This window comes from Symphalangus syndactylus, chromosome 5 (assembly GCF_028878055.3).
Source record: "Symphalangus syndactylus isolate Jambi chromosome 5, NHGRI_mSymSyn1-v2.1_pri, whole genome shotgun sequence".
Classification (NCBI taxonomy): domain Eukaryota; kingdom Metazoa; phylum Chordata; class Mammalia; order Primates; family Hylobatidae; genus Symphalangus; species Symphalangus syndactylus.
In genome coordinates, this window is record NC_072427.2 from 82,214,219 (window position 1) to 82,234,391 (window position 20,173).

Consider the following 20,173-nt stretch of genomic DNA (forward strand, 5'->3'; position numbering starts at 1 on the left):
AGTGGTTCTCAATCTGGCTCAATTTTGTACCCAGTGGGTATTTGGCAAAAGGAGTATCTAGAGGGTGGAGGCCCGGGTGCTAAGCATCCCACTGGCTGCAGGGCAGCCTCCCGCAGTGAAGAATTATCTGGCACAAAATGCCAGCAGTGCCGAGGCTGCAAAACCCTGGGTCACACATTTACCTTCAGGTTCTCAGGCTGATGCTGGGACTTGATTTGCTTACGTGTCCCTATGCACTGTGGGAGCCACAAAAATAAGATCCAAGGAATGTTACCTAGCTCCCGAGGAGCTGGAAACAGAGCATGGACGGAACCCCGTGCAGCACTGCGCCTGCCTGGGAGGGCACCTCTGCGGCAGAAGCCTGCTTGCCTTGACAAAAGGAAGGATCAGGGAAGCCTATATTGCTTCAGCTCACATCCCCCTGGGACCCCGGGGCTGGAATTCCACAAGGGAATTCCATGAGGCCAGGTACAACCCAAGAGCTCTCAATGTTTCCTTGGGGATCTGTTTTCTGAAGCAGCTGTGGATTCCTCCAGTTGCCTCGGTGAGCTGGGGAGGGGTGTGACGCCATAAGGTTTGTGTTAGGGGTTGACTCTAGGAAGCATCGAGAAGGTTCTGGAAACACCTTTTGCCTTCTTTAAGTTGGGTTTGGTATTGCTTTTTGAATTATTATACAAAAGACAGTAATAAGAAATTCTCAGCCCATATTTCCATGTAGTTAGAATTCACAGGACCTCATGGTGTCCGGCTTTTCCTAGCTCACTGTGCCAGAAAGTGTCCCCGCTCCACCAATAGGGCCCAGAATTCTCGGCAGGGAGCCTCCAGAATCACTGGCCCATGGCTTAGGAGGCAATACCCCAACTCAGGGCAGGCTGGCCTTGCTTCTCAAAACAGTAGAGGAGCAGAGGGCAGGCAGGTTTTCTGTAGTGGGAGCAATAGACAGGCATCCCTTCCAGCAAAAGAAAAAAAATAACCCTTCCTTGGCAGAGGCAGTGCCTTACTCATCTGCACAGCCCTGGAGCACCAAGCCTAGCCTAGCACATGGTACCCATATGTAACAATAACAGCCCACATGTACAAGCTCTCCCAGCTGCCAGCCCCCCTTGCAAGCACATGGCATGGTCTCTCCTGTCCACCCTTGGAGGTGAGTACTAAGCATCGCTCATCACATTGCCACATGGGCACGAGCATCAGCCTCGCTTTAAAGATGAGGACAGGAGCTTGGAGATGCTAAGTAGCTTTGTTGGAGGTCACACAGCAAGTACGTGGTGAGCGAGGAACAGAACCCAGGAGTTCCAGCTGCAGAACCTGTGCTCTGACCTGCTGCATGGTACTGTCCCCACTAAGTGGGGGAGGGATGGATGGATGAGCTCACTGGGCTCACTTAGGGTGGATTCAGCATTTTAGGGCAGGTATGATTCAGGTGAACACAGGGGTGTCAGTGCTCCTCCGCAAAGGACAGAGTGTCAGGAGAGGGGAGGAATGAGTAGGTGAAGATGGAGAGAATAGAGGGAAGCCCAGGGATGCCCTCCCTGGGCGCATAAGCATCCATCACTGCCCTGTGCTCAGTCCCCTGCCAGCTGTCCTGGGCACCAGTGGGGCAGGCAAGAGATAATCCAGGTGGCCCTCCTCCCACCTCCCCCCTGTGCAACCAGCCTTCCTTTTTGCCAAGAATGGCACAAGAGCAACTTTCACCTGCTCCTCCCTGCCACTCCACCCCTTGGCTCATCCTGGGTTCGTGGCCATGGATTCTAATGCCTGTCACTGCCCCCTCTACCCTTCACTTTATTCAACCCAGCCCACTCTTACCTCAGAAGCTAGGTAAGGCACTGTTGTACAAGCCTGAGAGACACTCCCGTGTGCACACAGAGCCACGCACAGTGAAGCCTCCAGCCGCTGTGCCTTTTGCTCTCGCTGTTCCTCCTGCCCGGAATTCCCTGCCCTGATCCCATTTGTGTTCTACAAATGGCTGCTCAACCACCAACACTCTCAGCTCAGGCACAGCCTCCATGAAGCCCTCCCAGAGCCGGAAGTTTCTGAGCCGTGGCCTCACTGTTAGTATCCTTGTTTCTGAGCCTCCCTGACTCTGGGACCGCCCTGCTAGTCTCATTCCCTGGGACTGTCTACACGCTGATGCCTGCTTGCCCTCCTGGCTCTGATCTTTACCTGGTTCTGCCTTCATGGTCCCTGTGCCTTTGGTGTGACCTGAACCTACCCCACTGACCTCCGGCTCCACTCTGGTTTCTGTGGCTGGTCTGCCCCTGCAGGTCCAGGGCTGCTGGTCCTTCCAAAATCGACCCCTATGGTCTGATGGAAACAGATAACGAGAATTCCAAAGAAAGCTCCCATAGCATCTTCCCCAGAGCCCTCCATAAGAGCCATCCCGTTTCAAAATATGCCAAGCTAGAGCAGCGTGTTAAACACAGAATGGGATCCAAATATTCATCTTTCCCCGTGTAGCAAAGTGATTTTATTTTCTATTAATTCTTTAATGGAACAGTTTAAACTAGAAGCAAAACTGGATATTTTCTAAAACTATAGATCCAAAGTGAAGCTAGTACAGCATAGCACTCTCTGAACCAAACTAATTTTTTTTTTTTTTTTTTTTACACGAGGCCTGGCAGGAAATATGCAGAAATATTTCACTGTGACATTAAGGTGAGTAATTAGACATTGAGTCCTTTTAATTTTTTTGGAGATAGGGTCTTGCTTTGCCACCCTGGCTGGAGTACAGTGGTACAACCATGGCTCACTGCAGCCTCGAACTCCTGGGCTCAAGTGATCCTCCCACCTCAGCCTCCTAAGTAGCTGGGACTACAGGTACATACCACTATGCCTGGCTAATTAAATTTATTTATTTATTTATTTGTAGAGATGGGGTCTCACCATATTGCTCAGGCTGGTCACAAACTCCTGGCCTCAAGCAATCCTCCTAGCTTGGCCTCCCAAAGTGCTGGGATTATAGGCATGAGCCACCATGCCCTGCCAGAAATTGAGGGTTGGACTTCCATCGCCTGGGGGCAAGCTGAGCCCCTGATAGAGATTTTGGGGCAGATTCACTGGTGCATAAGAGACAGGGCAGCTGAGCATCAGCTGGTGCCATCTTTGAGGTAAGTTTAAAGAACTTTATAAAACTGGAATTTCAAAATTTCTCCACTGGATTGATTCTGCCACAAAGAAGGGAGCTTCACTGAAGCATTCCTCTTCTGTATCTCCAGCCATTCTGCATAATTAGAGATAGTCAGGGTTTGTGAAGCTTCCTGCCAAGCCATATCCAGTCAAGGCAGTCCAGGCAGGTTGGGATGAGAGGCAGGTACTAGCCTATTCTCAGAACAGGGCGGCAACAGCCAAAGAAAACCCAAGACCCTGCCAAGGTTAAGTTGCAGGGAGGAGAGCCCAGCCTGAGGCTCCCAGCTGGCTGTGTGTGTGAGAGGATTACAGAGGAAGCCAGAGGGAGGGTCAGGGAGCTCAGAACCACCCGCCAAACAGGAAAAGTGAAGCCAGCTGTTTCAGTGGCAACGGCCTCAGGGTGAATTATTTTCTGGCAATTAACCATTAACTGCAGCGGGCTCAGAGGTGCAGCTGCCCAGCCCATTTGTGCAGAAAAGAGAGGATGTGGATTTGGGAGCCTTCAGCCATTCCTGTAACAAGTGTCACTGTTAGAAGGACGGAGGTAACCTCTACCCTTCCTGGCCCCAGCCCAGGGTTCAACGCCTGGGTCATCCGGCTGCAACCACGCCAAAGGTTGGGATTCAGCCGTTCCACCTGGAAGCGGCTTTACGGTGAGGGCTCAAGAATGTGCTCTGGCCAATGTCTGATACTGACATGTGGTTCTGGGAGCAGAAAAGGGGGCCAGGACTAGGGTGCAGAGAGCCGGTGGACAGAGAGAGGGCATGCTGGAAGAGGCAGGGAGGGAAAAAACTGGGTCTTGGGGAGGCAGCAAGTCTTCTAGAGGCACATCAAGAAAATGTGGCTGAGGCCCTTCAATGTCCCAGCCCAAATGTTGGGGGTCTAAGGAGATCTCACTGTTTGTGTTCCAGTGGGCGGTGAGGGTCATGGAAGGAGAACAGAGTTTCAGAACTCCAAGCCAAAGACAGGCATTTACTAGGATTCAGGCTGGGACTACTGAGAGCCCAGTCTGAACAGGCTGAGTGAGAGCGGCCCCCAGATTGGGCATTAAGGCCTGGCCAGCTGGCTGGGGCGATGAGGGCCAGACCCCCCACGGGGAGACACGGTGCAGGGAACTCAGAGGATGCTGGTGTTCAGTGGATTCAGGCATGAGGAAAGTGACCAATTGCTACTTCCTCCCAGTGCCCTGGAATTACCCAGACTTTCCCGTTGGCTGTCTTCTTGCAGGCTGTGGGAGTGATATTACAGCCTGAAGGCACCTGTGCAAGGGGCAAGGGTAGGACAAAGAGCAGAGGGTAGGACAAAGAACAAGAAGGAGACACCAGGCTCCAGGGAACAGGGCAGCCTGGAAGTTAGGGAAAGCCCAGAGAGGTCAGAGCCTCTGACCAAATTCAACACAAATTTAAACTGCCTGCATGGTCCTTTGCCTTTTAATACAGGCGCCTCATGTTCCTCACTAGACTCTAAGCCTAGAGCTGGGTCAGAGTCCCTTTTTCCCTCCTCCCCTTCTCACCCTGCCTTGTGCCCAGCAGAGCAGGACATGCCAGGAATGTGCTGGAAATGCTTGTTGATGTTGATGAATTAGGCAGTCCCATCAATGCAATATGGAGCATCCACTGCAGGAAATTGGAGGGAGGTGGTAGTGGAAGCTAATTGGCCATAGAACCACCCCATCAAGGCGATGCTGCTGGCTTGTGGTGATCAGGTACACCCGCTGCACCCCGAGAAGGGTGGGTGTCAACACAGACCCTATGAGTCTCTTGAGTGGCCAGCTCTTGGGGATGTGTGCATCCTGCTTTTCCCGAGGAGCCTTCAGGGTTCTGAGGCCACCTGGTCCATTCCCCAGCCTGTACTGCATAAGCCACACTGCATGAGGAAAGGCTCATGCTGGAGAGGGGTTGGGGTTCCCCAAGCCCTGGCTATAGAATGCTCCCTTTGGAGCATGGTGGAGGCAGCTGACTCAAAGGTTAAAGAGCCACCAAACAGATGAGGCAAGGCCCACCCTGGAGCTGGATGCCTGGTGGAGCAACACAGCAGAATACGTAGGTAAGAAATGAGCCAGGGAGGATGCAGTCCAGTTCCCAGGCATGGGGACCCAGGCTCTCCTCACCCTGAACTTCCCACCAGCACCAGCTACTTCAGAGGATGTGGCCCAGCTCGGGCTGCAGGGCCCTGGGAGCCATGGCCCTCAGAAAAACTCTTATTTATTTAGGTTCCTTCTTAAGGGAGCTTGGTCATGGTGATGGCAATAGTGATGTGAATGTTCATTAGAGCCACATTTTTACCGTCTTTTTATAATGTGATGACTTGCTTCCCAGGACCTGAAAATACTTCTTCGTTACCCTCAAACATCGTCCTGTATAAAATGGCAACACAAGGAAGCAGGCAGAAGCTGAATGATTGCCCGAGGTCCCAGAGCAAGCTACGCAAGGTACACGAAAACCAGCTTTTGAACCCGAGCCCATATGTTTTCACCTTTGATTGTGGACTTTAGTGCCCTGGTTCACCACGTCTTGGCCTACTGGATGGAGGTGTGGCAATTCTGGATCCCCTTATTTTCAGAAATTGGTTTTTAGAACTTCTTACTTTTTTATCCATCCCCTAAATAGAAAAGAACTCCCAATAAAGACCCAGTTTAGTCTGAATCATCCACCATGATCTTCATTTGGCTTAAATATAGAAGTTTTCAGAGCCCCCATTCACAACTCTGAAAATATTCCTTTCTTTTGATCTAGGTGGCCTCTGTTCTGGTCATTGATTGTAGGCTCAGATGGCCTGAATTATGTCTCTCATGCAGTCTTTGCTAAAAAAGATCTGGTGTGAATAATTTAAACCCCATTCCTGTTCCTGCTTGGCAGATTTCCAATGCCAAGCTGATCGTCATTTCAGCACCAGCAGAGATGTGCTATTTCTGTCCGCGATGGCCACGTCCTTCTTGGGAAAGTGACTTTGAGGGGCTGCAGATGAGCTAGGAGGAAGGGCTGTGCCAGGACAGACATCGTGGCTGTGTGGAAGCTGGATGGTCCCCCTCTGGGTCATTCTTCGGGAACTCCTGCCCCGCTCCTCCCGATCCAAGGTAGATGCACATCATTCAGATGCCTGGTCTTCCATATTTCCCTCTCCTCCTCAGGGACCACTTTGTCTAGTGACAGACTCACTGCCCTTCTCCTTTGGAGCTTCCCTCACCTGTCAGCTGATTCAAGATTTCAAATGGAAGTTAGACATGGAGGGGACAAAATGAAATGAAACCAAGAAGGAACTTCTAAGAGCTACAGAGAGCACTGTTACACTGCCTTAACCACACCACTTGACTCTAAACGGGAGCCTGAGTTTTAAAATTCCTACTTGTGTTAGCCCAAGAAAGGTTGTACAGGCACCTTCTTGGTTTAAACAATCAAGTGCTCGATGTTTCAGGGGCTGTTGGGCCAGGATGTGGATTACTTAGGATCCCCAGCTTTACCTCCTGCTCTGTCCTTGGGCCAGTTCTGTCATTGGTTCTTTCGTAGAGGGGCAGATAAAGCAAACAAAGCAGATTCTAGGCCATGGAGTTTGCTGTTTGCTAGCGTCCTGGCAGAGATGCCTGTCTCCACAGTCCTGCGTTGGTGGCTGAGTGCATGTGTGCGTGCAAATGCATGTGTGTGCATGAATGTGTGTGCATATGCATGTGTGTGCATGAATGTGCGTGCATATGCATGTGTGTGCATGAATATGTGTGCATATGCATTTGTGTGCATGGATGTGCGTGCGTGCATATGCATGTGTGTGCATGAATGTGCGTGCGTGCATATGCATGTGTGTGCATGAATGTGTGTGCGTGCATGCATACTTTTTTCTGACCTCAGTTTCAAGCTGTTGCCTCCTTGATGTGTCTGTTTAGTGACTTGGACCAGAGAGATCGCCAGTTCTGTGTGGGATGGGAATGAACGCGGGCAAGTCTCTACAGAAGAGGGTAAAGTGGAGCTGAGAAGAAGCAGGGAATCTTGCACCAGCCTGTCCAACAGCTGCTGTGCCCCTCCCTGCCCCAAGCCCCAGAGGGATAAGGCTGTCTGTTGACTCCCGGAAGTGCAGAAGGGTAGGGCAAGAGGTGCCCAGCAAGCCTTTGGAGAAGCACAAGGCCCTGACCTTCACTGACTCTCCACATCTCTCCTGCATGCCCTGGGCACAGGGCTTGGTTCCCTCTGGGCAGGCCATCCAGACTAAGTGACAGCCACGTTGAGACGCAGAGGCTGAAGACATTCATTCTTCATGGATCAGCCCGGATGTCTGGACAGATCTCATGAATAGATGGTGTAAGAGGAAGTGTGGAATGGGAGGCTGTGATCACTGGCTTGGAGAGCACAGCGTGATCAGGTGCTAAAGCTTAGGCTTCCCTTCTGGCCTTCGACATGGCCAAGGGGAAGTGCTCCTATGATTACACTATTCTCCAAAAAATCCAATAATTCTGAGAGTGTCTCCCACTAATACCTGTGTGACCCACACACTCACCCACCCGGTGTCTTTCAGCCTGTAACCTTTGGATGGAGCACTGGACTCTGTGACCCTCAAGGTCCCTTCTAAACTGAATATGCTCTGACCCAGGTGTGCTGTTCTTTCCTTACAATAATGGGAGCAACGAGGCACTGAGATGCCTGAGGCTTCTAGGGTCCCCTCACCACACCCCTGTCTCCTGCCCTAGGGTTCTGGGCTAGGTGCTGGAGGGAGCCCTCCCTTGTTACCAGCCAGATCTCCAAAAGCCACTGCTCCATGAAGACCTCTCCAGAGATGGAGGGCAGGGTGTGCCCTGCACACATCCTCCCCCTTGGCCTCTGGCCCCTCTGCCTCCCATCAGGCTTGTCCTCCCCAGGGAAGCAGACTCTTTGAGGTGATTCCAACAGACTGCAACGCACAGTCCAGCTCCAGCCATTACTTGCTCCACATCTCAGCCCAGTTTCTTCATCTGGAAAATGGGGGTGAATATGACTTCTTTGGTTGCAGAAGAGTGTGGTGGGTCAGAGCGTGGGCTTGGAGGCAGACTGCATGCCGCTCACCAGCAGTGTGTATCATGCATTTTAAAACTTCGCATTTTTCTTCTGCCTCCACATTCCTACATGTGGTCTGTGCACCTGGCGTGACCAGGTGCACCGGTGTGATAGGGCTGGCTCTGCTACAAGTTCCCCTTGCTACCCTCCCCTGACTGTGACCTAGTGACATTCAAATGCACCAACGGAATCCTCTCCTGCCTTTTCTTATGGCTCTACCCTGACCCCCAATGAAAGGGTGTCAGCCACTGTCTGTTCCCCGCCTGCTTGGGGGAGCCCTAGTCTTTGGCTCTCTGCCCGTGTGATCCCCCCTCCTGGTGAAGTGTACAGTGAATCTGTCTAGGAGAGGGTGTCTGATCTTTTGGCTTCCCTGGGCCACACATAAAACACAGTAACGACAGCTGATGAGCTTAAAAAAAAAAAATCACACAAAAAAATCTCATAATGTTTTGAGAAAGTTTACGGATTTGTGTTGGGCCGCATTCAAAGCTGTCCTGGGCTGCACGCGGCCCGTGGGCTACGGGTTGGACAAGCTTGGTCTAGGACCTGTGAGTCTGGTAAACTCTGTTGTCCTGTGCCTCTCCTGTGACCCCTCTTGTGGCCACACCTGACTGACCATCACCTAAAAGAACACAACTGCCAGGTGACTCTGGGCAAATTGCTTCACCTGCCTCTGCTCTCAGTTTCTTCCTCGTCCATACACAGAGTAAGAGTTGCTGCTTTTTGGGGCAGGGTGAGGACTGAGTGAGTTGATGCGCGTGAGTGTTGACCGCAGCGCTTGCTTGGCACAGAGTTCAGATTACCGGGACTTTGCAGGCTGCTGTAGTGAGGATGGAGGGAGGTGGCTCTAGTGAACAGTGGCCATTTGTGTTCTAATTGGGCTCTGGGAGGAATGCAGGGCCTGCTTCCCAGTGTTGCAGGGGACCACTGGCCTTTAGTGGCTCCACAGAAGCAGGACAGATGGCTCTGGGTCAGAGGAAGGCGCTCCACCGGTGGGGGCTTCTGCATTCCTTCTTGGGCTGTCCAGAGGTGAGTCCTGTCCTCTCTAAACAAGATGACCTGACGGAAGGAAGGAGGCAGGTGAGAGCAAGTGGCTCAGCAGCCTGCTCACGGGCAGACCTCCAGGGGTGAGGGCCAGAGGCTTAGCCTGAAGCCTGAGGCTAGGCTGAAGGCCCTGCTTGCTAACGGGTGCAGAGCTGGACAGGACACAAACAGGCTTGCCGACACTGCAGAGGAGAGGGGTTCTCTCTCTGGGGCCAACTGCACTGATCCCCGTAAGCCTCATGGCTGGTCAGTGCCACACAAAAGGAACACCCCCAGGCCACGCCATTTTTATTGGTTTTATTGGTTTTATTCAGTCATGTCACGTGCCTTCATCCAGCTATGTTGGTCAGACCTGGGATGTGCTACGTGGCTCCCAAGGACCTCAGTTGACCGACCTGCATCGCCCTGCTGGAAATCCTCATGGTAGGCCCCATGTGGGGGTGGGTGGTGGCGTGGTTGGCTCTCAGCACACCTGTCCCACCTGGTGGAAGAGAGCTCAAAATGCAAACTCTGGGGGCCTTCACTTTAGGAGACGTAGGAGATAACTGGCCAATTTTAACACATGAGCCTAATTTAGATTCCAACTCAAATGTAAACACAACAACAACAGTTTATGGTTTAGTTGGGAAGATGTGAAACTGCCTGGTTATTTCATGATATTAAGGAATGACTGTTAATTGTTTCAAAGTGTGATAATGGTAATGTTATCATGTTTTCTAGAAGAGGGTCCTTAAGTTTTAGAGATACACACTGAAACACTAACAGATGACATGCTGTCTGGGACTGTTTCAGAATCACCCTGGGGTTAGGAAGTGGGCAGGATGCAGGTGAGAGAGTGGACGGAACCAAGATCGGCTATGAGATGGTAACTGTTGAACTCTGGGTGAAGGGAAGATGGAGCTTCATGAAAAACACTATTTTTGCATATCTTTGAAAATTGCCATAAAAAAACCTAGAAAGAGGAAGAGGAGGAGGAAGAGGAGGGAGGAGGGAGGGGGAGAGGGAGAGGAGAAGAGGAAGTAGGAGGAGAAAGAATAAGAAGGGAAAGGGATAAGGAGGAGGGGAAGGGTAGAGAATAGGGGAAGGAGAAGGAGAGGAGCAGGAAGCATAGGAGAAGAAGAAATAGAGGGAGGAGGAGGCAGAAGGGGAGTGGGAGAAAGAGACAGAGGTGGAGATGCGGAGAAGGAGCTGCCACTGCAGCTACTGAGACGCCTGCTTGCTTGGTCCTAAGAACCTGGAGACTGTGGCAAACACCAGACCCAGGAGCGGCCACCCCCTCTCTGGCTCTCCCACAGCCTCAGCCCCTCCCACTCCAGGGCTGGGGCCCCTCTCACTTGCTGGAAACCTGACTGGGTGGTGCAGGGCTCCCCCTCCCTGCAGAGCACAGGGCGGGCACTGACCGTGGAGAGGCAGCCCTTCTGCTCCCGGAGGATGGCACCGAAGCCCAGGAAGCCGGTCACCATGACAAGTACGCCCGCGAAGATGAGGATGTAGGCGGAGGCGGCAAAGGTGCTGGAGGCCAGGACGCTGAGGTAGCCACTCTTCTCCACCAGGGTCCAGATGCCCACAGCCAGGACGGCTGCTCCCCCGACCTGCAGGAGACCACCGGGTTAGAGCAGGGGGTGGCGGGGGCCTCGGCAGCTGCCGTCCATTCAGTGCCCACAGGTTGCCAGGCACTTATCTTGCACTGGCTCATTCAGTCCTCCAAAGGAGGCGAGAATGGTGTGGTTACCCGATTTTACAGATGAGGAAATCGAGGCTGAGAGAGGTTAGACTTGTCCAAGGTAAGCAACCTGCAGAGCCAGGTTTTGAATCCAGGTCCGACTGTGAATTCGGTGCTTTTTACCATGGTGGCCTATTGCGTATGAGGCCGGGGGAGAGGACTGCAGTTTCAGGGATGACCAGTGTATCTGAGTCCCTTTGCTTCCCCAACTTTTCACCTCCCCAACTCCTGCCACCCCTGGCTCCTCTGCCTTCAGAGCACTTCTTCCCCCTGTCCACACTTCCCTCGTGGGGCTCGTTTGAGCACCGCCCCTTGTTTAATCCTTATGTTTGCCCATTGGGGAAGCACAGCTGGGCTTTTTATCCCTACTCAACGAGGAAGCAACTGAGACCCACGGAGGAAAGGGAAATTGCCTGAGGTCCTGCCTCTAGTTGGGGGCAGGGTTGGGGCAGAGACAGGAGGAGAACTCAGAGCCCAGGGCCTGCCCGCCCAGTCACGCTGCCTCCACGATTGAAGAGTCAGGGTGCTTGACAGGCTGGAGCCGCCTGGGACTGCAGGAGGAGAAACTTTTTTGCTAATTGTCTGATTCCCCTTTGGTCCTGAGAAGAGGGGAAGGATAGGACCCTCCTGATTTGCAGATGGGGGGATGCCTCCTTAGAAACTGGAGTACTTGGGAAATATAGCAGGGATGGCTTGGCTTGGCTGGTTCTATTTGCAATGAAGCCAAGTAACTCTTTCTGTGACTGTTGGACCCAGAAGGGCATAATGTGTGTGTATGCACACACACACAGCATTTTCAGGGTGCCAGATGGGGAGTATGAGGGTGTTTGCCCAGGATTTGGGGACAGGACTCCTGGGACCTCTGACCGTCTCTGCCATCTGCTCCTGGGAAGGTGGACTTCTGCCCGTTAGTCTCCCTGCCCCCATTTAAGGATGGGTCTCTTTCCTCTAATGGGTATGAGACGCTTCCTCAAGGGGTCCTGGGCGTGGTCAAAGCTAGAGAAGTGCCCTGGGCTCTGTCCATGCCCCCTGAGCCTTGTCACTGAAAGAAGCTCCCCATCTGCCCCAGGAAGACTCCATATAACCTACCCTGTCATTTCCCAGTTCTCTGTTCTGGGCAGTCACAGACATCCGTTGAGCAAACGAACATGTATTTACCATTTTCCCTTCTGAGCTTTGCAACAGCTCCGTGAGCATGGGGCAGGGTGGCAGGGCACATATTCTGCATTTTGCAGATGAGGGAATTGAGGCTTGAAGAGAATAAGAATGTGCCCAAGATGACACCATTGAGAGTTTTAGAATTGAGATTCAAACCCAAATCTCCTGAGAGTAAATCCAGGACTCTGTCCCCAGATCCCACAGACTGGGCTGGGCCTGCTCCTCTACTCTGCGTTTTTAATAGATACTACTTCTTCAAAGTGCCATTTTATCTCCATTGGCACCTCCACCAGGTGGAAGAGCCAGGTGGAAGGATACCATCTGGGCTACAGCAAACAGAATGGGAGTGGCTATCATGCAGATTTCTTCAATTCCATGATGCACACATTTTTCTCTCACATTTTAACATCTCTAAAATTGGGATGTATCTTATGACTGATGGTATTTTATAATTATACTTGGCAGTAGTTTTTCTTAGTGGTACAAAAAACAACAGTGTATCTTACCACTAATGATATCTTAGATTCAATGAAATCCTAGAATAGGTTTTAAAATTATCTGTGGGTATAGGTTATCTGTGGCTCACACAACCTCCACGACCAGTGAGGGATTTCCTGAGTTTAGGTCAACAAAATTGGGTAAAGTGAGGGTTTGCAACAAATATCCTGCACGGAATTCTTTTTGCCCCCTTCAGCATGCCTGGAAGCCTTGGGTGAGGGTCCCAACTTTGCAGAACTAGCGGTGTGACCTAAACATAGTCCCTTAACCTCTCTGGACCTCAGCTTCTTCATCTCTTAAATAAGGGAGTTGTATTAAGCCAGTGGTTCCCAACCTGTAACTACCGGGAACCCCTTTGATTACTTTTCCCCAGGAAAGTTTTGAGGGCCTCCACCCCCTCCCAGTCCTTGGGTTTCGCTGTAAGGAGTGAGAGGGTTTCATTCCTTTGGAAGTCTGGACAGGAAAATTAACACTGCTCACTGTTGGATGGGTCACCAGAGGGGGTCACGGGAGGGCAGGAGGCAGCAGCCTGGGTTCTAGTTCTGACTGTGCCCCTCACTAACCACCTGATTGTGGGACAGACACGCAGCCCCTCTAAGCCTCAGTTTCTTCATCTGTAAACTGGGGGCACTGGATGGGAACATATCTGAGGTCCCTTCCATATGGTTAAACCGTCCCTGCTGGTAGCAGAGGTCAAGCTTCTGTCAAAGAACCTCTGGCAAGATGGTTCTGAATCAGTGGCTCATGGCTGTCACTCAAGCCGCCTGGAAACTGCCTAAGTCAGCAGAAAGCAGCAGAAGAGGCAGGAAGAAGGACTTGATGGGGTGGGGAGAGATCTGACCCCAGTGAACTATTCAACAACCATTGGCATACAGTTGATTCAACAGTATTTGGCTCTTTACAGAAACTGGTGTGGTTTTCCATGAGGGTAATAACTACATTTTTCTTTTTTCTTTTTCTCGCTCTGTCGCCCAGTCTGGAGTAGAGTGGTGCGATCTTGGCTCACTGCAACCTCCACCTCCCAGGTTCAAGCAATTCTCCCACCTCAGCCTTCTGAGTAGCTGGGATTACAGGCATGCACCACCATGCCTTGCTAATTTTTGTATCCTTAGTAGAAACGGGGTTTCACCAAGTTGGTCAGGCTGGTCTTGAACTCTTGACCTCAGGTGATCCACCTGCCTCGGCCTCCCAAAGTACTGGGATTCCAGGCGTGAGCCAGTGCACCTGGGCAATAACTACATTTTTCAAGGCCATAGCCTGTGGCCGACTAGCCAGCAAGCCCTGCAGAGGGCGAAGCCAGGCGACAAGGTGTAAGCCAGCCAGGAGGGGCGGAGCAGGTCACCCCTCCTGTGTAATTTTAGGAACTTTCTATTCATAGGAAAGAAACATGATGGGGTGAAGCATTAACCTGAGTGGCTGCACATGCCTGAGGGGCTGAGAGAAATAAGGCAGCAGACCTGGAGGAAAGCAGGCAGAGGGTATAAAAGTAATCGCAGGCGTTTTTCTTTGTCTCGCTACCTTAGGGCTTCTGCAATGAGGGAAGGAAAGGGATGGGGAAGGAGCCAGGACCACTTGATTCCTAATAAGGAAGGATCCTCTGCGGAGGGGAGTTCTCCACCCCCAGTGAGGAGGAGCCCATGGCTCAGGACGTGGGAAATGCACAGGGTGACAGGAAGCGTACAGGGTGATAGTAGATTTTGTGTGTACTGGCCACCTGCTACATGCCAAGCCCCACACTGGACTGAAAAGCCTCTGGGTTGGACAGGAGCTCACCCATGGGAACCACACTCATCATCTGTGCTCCTCCTCCCTGCACAGTCTCATACCTGGCGCCATCACCCACCCACCCACCCACAGACACCGCAGGGTCACTACAGGCTCCTTCTTCTCTCAGCGACAACCATGTGCCAATTCCCCTCTGCCCTCAAACCTGTCTCCATCTCCCCACCACACTGCCTGGGTTCCCCACCACAGTTGGCTCCTGGCTCCTGTTCCGCCCACAGGCTGATCCCCCAAGGCACCCCCGGCTGAGAAGTCCCACCAGCTCCCACGCCCAGGGCACCAAGCCCAAAAACTCTTTCGCGTGGCCTCGGTGCCCTTACTGTCTGGCCTTAACCTGACTTTTTGGCATCATCTTCTGGTACTTTCTTTATCCCACACCTGGGTTTTTTTTTTTTTTTTTTGAGACGGAGTCTCACTCGTCGCCCAGGCTAGAGTGCAGTGGAGCGATCTCGGCTCACTGCAACCTCCGCCTCCCAGGTTCAAGCGATTCTCCTGCCTCAGCCTCCTGAGTAGCTGGGATTACAGGCATGCGCCACCACGCCCGGCTAATTTTTGCATTTTTTTCCTGGATTTTAATCACTTTGAACTAAGTAGTTGCTTTTTCTTGAAAACAGTGTGGTTACCTAGTAACTCAGGCACTATTAGCAGAGTGGTAAACAGGGTGAACTCCGGGGCGCGGTGCAGTGTCCAAGTCCAAGCCCCTCTGTTTACTGGCTGTGTGGATTTGGATAAGCAACGCAGCCTCTGTGGGCCTCGGGGAGGCTCTCTCTTTTTCCTGCCCACCTTTCACGCATTGTTCTGTCTGCCCTTTCTCTTCCGTTGAACTCCTACACACCCTCTAAGGCCCATTTTGAGATTTTGAGTGTGGCACCTGCTCTGACTGTCCTGGGCAGGTGAGTTCATCCCTCTCCTGCATGCCTGTGGTGCTGCTCACCTCACAGCAGCCCTCGGCACTTGGGGCAGGGGGAAGTCCCCTCAGGCCCCTCAGAACGTGGCCCAGCACATGGCCTGGCACCCGGGAGGGGCTCCAGTGAGTGTGGGACTCAGTGGATGAGGCTCTGTAGAGGGCTGTGGAAATGCCATCTGCTCCCCTACCTGCCTCTGTCTGCTGAGCTACTGGGGCAACAGCTAGTGTTTCTCTTTCCTGCTTTATGGCTGTTTTGATTTTTAAAGGGGCAGTCCACAAAGTCCCAGCAGTCCCAGAGAGGAATAGGCTTTTTCTCTGGGTCATTAAGAAGAGGCTCCTGGAAAGGCTGGGGTTGCGCCCTAGGTATCTTAAGGTCAGACTGATGCTTGGTTACTCTCATTCTTTCTTTCAACCAATACCCACTGTGCACCTGCTACAATGATGCCAGGCCCTTGGGCCATCATGGGGCCCATGCCTGACACTGCCACTGCCCCTGCCCCAGGATCACTTCTAGGACACTGGGTTGAAAGACCTGACTTAGTAACCACCAGGGTGACTTCTGCTATGAAGGAGAAGTGAATGGGTCTAATTTGGGGAGCAAACACAGCACGGGGGCTCAGGGAGAGGACTGGGAGACAAGGTCTGAACAAGACTCAGTTTCTTTTAAAGAATGGCTTCCCATTCCCACATCAGAAGAGTCAGCTGAACCTCAGGCTGCAGCCCCGATAGAGCACGGCTGAGCCCTATACCCACATGCAGGCAGGGTATACGGCACCCCAGTCCCACACCCGAAATGCCGAGCTCCCCAGGAGGGCACATGAAAGCGTGCATCAGGTGCTGCTGCTCACCCTCCTCATGAGCGACCTTCTCTGAGTGCCAGGCATGCATTTCTCCCCGGCTCTGCCCATGCTCCTGCTGCCTTGGTTTATGGAATCTTCAAGGATAGGCTTGTCATGCTAAGGACTATTTCCCACTTTGAGGCATCCTTGTTTTTGGCTCTCTGGCTTTAAAGAGCCCTTGATAAAATAGATCAGAACACTACCTCCTCTGCTATCTTCCCCAATCCCATCTACCCCTATAACAAGAGCAAAATCTCATGAGTCTTACTAGGGGTGGAGCTGGGAGGGAACATGAGATCCCCTGTTCATCTTCCACACCCAGCTCAGAGCCCAGAGGAAACCCTTCTTGGAGCTGTCCCTGCCCCCTCTCCCAGCAAATCATTCTGTCTTCTGTACCAACTCCATGTCTGGCACATGTTTCCGTAATTACACTCATAGTCTATTTATTTTATTGGTTACCTTGTGTGCCTCCTCTTTTAGCCTCTTGATTAAACCTCATTCATCTTAATATCCCTAGCAGAGGGCTACACATGTAAGGAAGGAAGGAAGGAAGGAAGGAAGGAGGGAGGGAGGGAGGGAAGGACGGAGGGAGGGAGGGAGGGAGGGAAGGACGGAGGGAGGGAAGGAAGGAAGGAGGGAGGGAGGGAGGGAGGGAAGGACGGAGGGAGGGAAGGAAGGAAGGAGGGAGGGAAAGAAGGAAGGAAAGGAGGAAGGAAGGAAGAAAAGAAGGGAGGGAAGGAAGGAAGGATGGAGGGAAGGAGGGAGGGAGGGATTGATTGATTTCAACCCCTTTTATATTCTGGATGGAGAAACCAAGGCCTAGAGAGAAGTGACTTTTCCATTGTCACACAAGAAAGCCAAAGGAAGCGTGGAGAGTGGAAATTAAAAATCCTAATGCTCAGTTTATTGCCCATTTAACCAATTGGGCTGCTGACCCGTAATGAAGCTGCTTGGCCCGGGAAGCAAGTCATTGGTGTCTGGGCTACAGCAGGCCTAGAGTCCTGAGCTACAGCAGAGCTGCTAGAAGGGGTTACCTCAGGCTTCATTCTGACTTGTCTCACCCGCCATGGCACTGTGCAGACCAAATGCACATCCCCCTCGACTGTGACCCTGTCTCCAGCAGATCCTGAGAGCAGAGAGGGGCAGAAGACCATGGTTGGGGGCAGGGGGTCCCAGGCCATTCAGCATCTCAAGAAGGGGTGGAGCAGAAAAGCCATCACCTGTTCTTTCTTAGATGGCAAGGCTGGAAGGTGGGCAGCAGCCACATTCAGTGGGATGTCGATGTACAAAGAGAAGGACTTTGAGCCTTGGCAGAAGGTGCTTCCCTCCCACGGCATCCCTGACTCCTGAAGTGATGCTCTCAAGTCATCTCACTACCCTGCTGGGGCTCAAGTCCTCTGTCTTCTTTGCCACCTGTCTTAGCCCCATGTATCCCTGGTCCCTGGGGAAATACCAGGGCCTCAGCTAATGCTCAAGGGTGGGACACAGCTTCTGGAGCAGAGACAGCCTCTCCAGGCAAGGGAGCAGCTGCTTCATCAGTGCTCCCCATAGCCTGGCAGAGTGCCTAGGAGGCTAGAAAAGTTTTGATTATTAACACAGCCAAGCAGCTGAATAAAATAATAAGTTAGAGAACACCATTGCAGGGGCGATGGGAACCGTAGGGAGCCATGGAAGAAAAGGGAGGGGAAAGAAACACATCTCCTGGGTGGCCACAGAGGAAACCCTGGACCACATTTTCTTTTACGGTCCCAAAGGAGGCATGAAAGTGTTAGCGTTTTTGGTTCCTTCTCTGCTCTGCAGGATCATCCAATCAATGTCAGCTGAACTGAAATTCTAGGTGGCGGGGGCCGGGGGGAGGTGGGAGTGAGGGGCAGGGTGATGGGGAAGGATTGCCACCTGAAGTCTGCCCTTGTTCAGGTGGAGGTGAAGACGGCTCCGAATTTTTCAAACTTTGGAATGTGACCCATTGGGGTTGTGATATAAGTTTAGTGGGTTGTAAGCTGCACTAAAAAGGAAAAGAAGGAAAGAATCAAAATAGAAAAAAAAATCTAAGTGCATCACACACCATAAGGGTAAAGCTTACTTTGGTGAACAATGTTCCACGTAACTATTTCTTATGCTTCAGTGTGTATCTTACATGGGACATGATCCCAAAAGTCTTAAAGCCAGCGCTATTGGAGACTGAGACTGAACCTTGGTCTCTTGTTTACAATGAAGAGCTCTACCATCCACATGTCCCAGATGCCTTTTTAGGTTAAGGACCCAATCTCGACAATTTCACCTTATAAATCCCTTCACTCTCTGCAAATATTTAGATCCCTATTGACACTCCCACAGTGCAAGTCACCACCATCTCCCGCCCTGATCAAAGCAAGGCCTAGAGGGAATGTCAACAGAGGCTGTTCCTGGGGTGGCCAGTGGTTTGGGTTCGACTGGGTCCCCCAAAAGATACGTCGAAATCCTTACCCTTGGTACCTGTGAATGTGGCCTTATTTGGAAATGTGATATTCACAGATGTAATCAAGTTAAGATGAGGTCATTAGGGTGGGCCCTAATCCAAAATGACTGGTGTCCTTGTAAGAAGAAACTGTCATGTGAAGGCAGGGACACACAAGGACAACAGTGTGTGATGAGAGAGGCCTTGGAGACTGTAGTGATGCAGCCACAAGCCAAGGAGTGCCAAGAATCGCCAGCCACAACCAGAAGCTGGGACGAGGCAAGGAAAGATTCTACCCAAGTCTCATAGGGAGCTTGGCCCTGTGACACCTTGATCTTTGACTTTTAGCTTCCAGAACTGTGAGGGAATAAAATTTTGTTGTTTGAAGCCATCCAGTTTGTGGCATTTTGAAATGAACATAGTGAGATAAGAACAATTTTCATTTTATGATACTTTTTAATATTTTAGAGGTTATCTGTAGTGGATACCTAAGACTTTTATAATCAGGAAATAAATAGTTATCCTTAAAAAGAAATGCTTACTTAGCAAGAATCCTAATCATCCTGTTGGATTTGGCTCTCAGAATGGAAACCATCTCTACCACACAGTTTACTATCCATATCAACACAGCTTTATTATTGCACCATCTTCATCATCACAACTTCACTATTGCAGGAAACTCTTGCCCAGGAAGATGAAAGTGACAAATTATTTTATTATTCCTTTCAGGAACTTTGCAAACAACGTTTAAACAAATAGCAGATTGCACAACTTTTTAATAGATAGCATCTAATGACTGCTGTATTCTCCAAAACTCTTCAAAACTCTTGCCTTGCCATGTCTACCCATCCTCAACTCTCACGCCATGGTCTTTTCCAATCTTAAGCAAGCCCCTGCAAGAAAGACCCTGAAAACTCACACACGTCCCCCACTTTTGCATTTGCCTTTCTGAGATGCTTCTAAGACTCTGTCAAGTGTCTTCTCCCTTACCATGGTAGCAGGAAGCCCGGCTATGCCTTATCATGGGTTGATTTGGTGGTATTTTCAGGCATTTGACATCTAATATATTCAAAATACTGCATTTATTGAATGCAACCCCAACAGGCTAGAAACGATCATTGAATTGTAGCTGGGGAAACAGATTGCTTGAAGTTAGGTAAGTTGCCCAAGGCTCCACCATTAGTATTCAGCAGAGCATGGGTCCAGCTGCCTGCAAAGCCTGCACTTTTGTCACCCTTCTACCTTCTCAAATTTAGTGAGACTGTAATAACAAATATATACATTCCAGTGTCTATTTTTGGGAGCTGATGGTATTCTGCTCCCAGTTACCCAGATGATTGCTTCAAGTGGACAGACTACACTCCTCTGGAAGACCTCACCCAGGCAGCCTCCTGAGAAGAGTCGCCATAGAGATCATTTTCATCACAGGCAGCAGTATTCGGAGCCTCTAGGAGTTCTGTGTCTCTGCCCTGGGCCTGCAGAATGTTAACTATGAAAGACGAATGGACTTCAGTGGAAAACAAGTTATTATTTCAGGCAGTCACATTTTCCAAGAGGCACTGGTGCAACAAGTTAGTGGGGAAGAAAGAACTGGACTCTTTGTACAGCAGGGCTAGAACACAAAGCCTATTGTTAATG

General features: G+C 51.2%; 1 protein-coding gene across 4 annotated transcripts in view; it reads right to left on the bottom strand.

Moving 5' to 3' along the window:
• Positions 1-20,173, bottom strand: part of TSPAN11 (tetraspanin 11) — a 68,008-nt gene that overhangs the window by 19,825 nt on the left and 28,010 nt on the right. For 3 of the 4 annotated variants that reach the window (XM_055280085.2, XM_063639228.1, XM_055280086.2), the window contains one exon: positions 10,592-10,783. In XM_055280085.2, the coding sequence (XP_055136060.1) occupies positions 10,592-10,783 (192 nt within the window). Of the gene's footprint in view, positions 1-2,825; positions 9,207-10,591; positions 10,784-20,173 lie in introns of those variants that run through there. The other variant, XM_055280087.2, reaches the window with a different exon arrangement.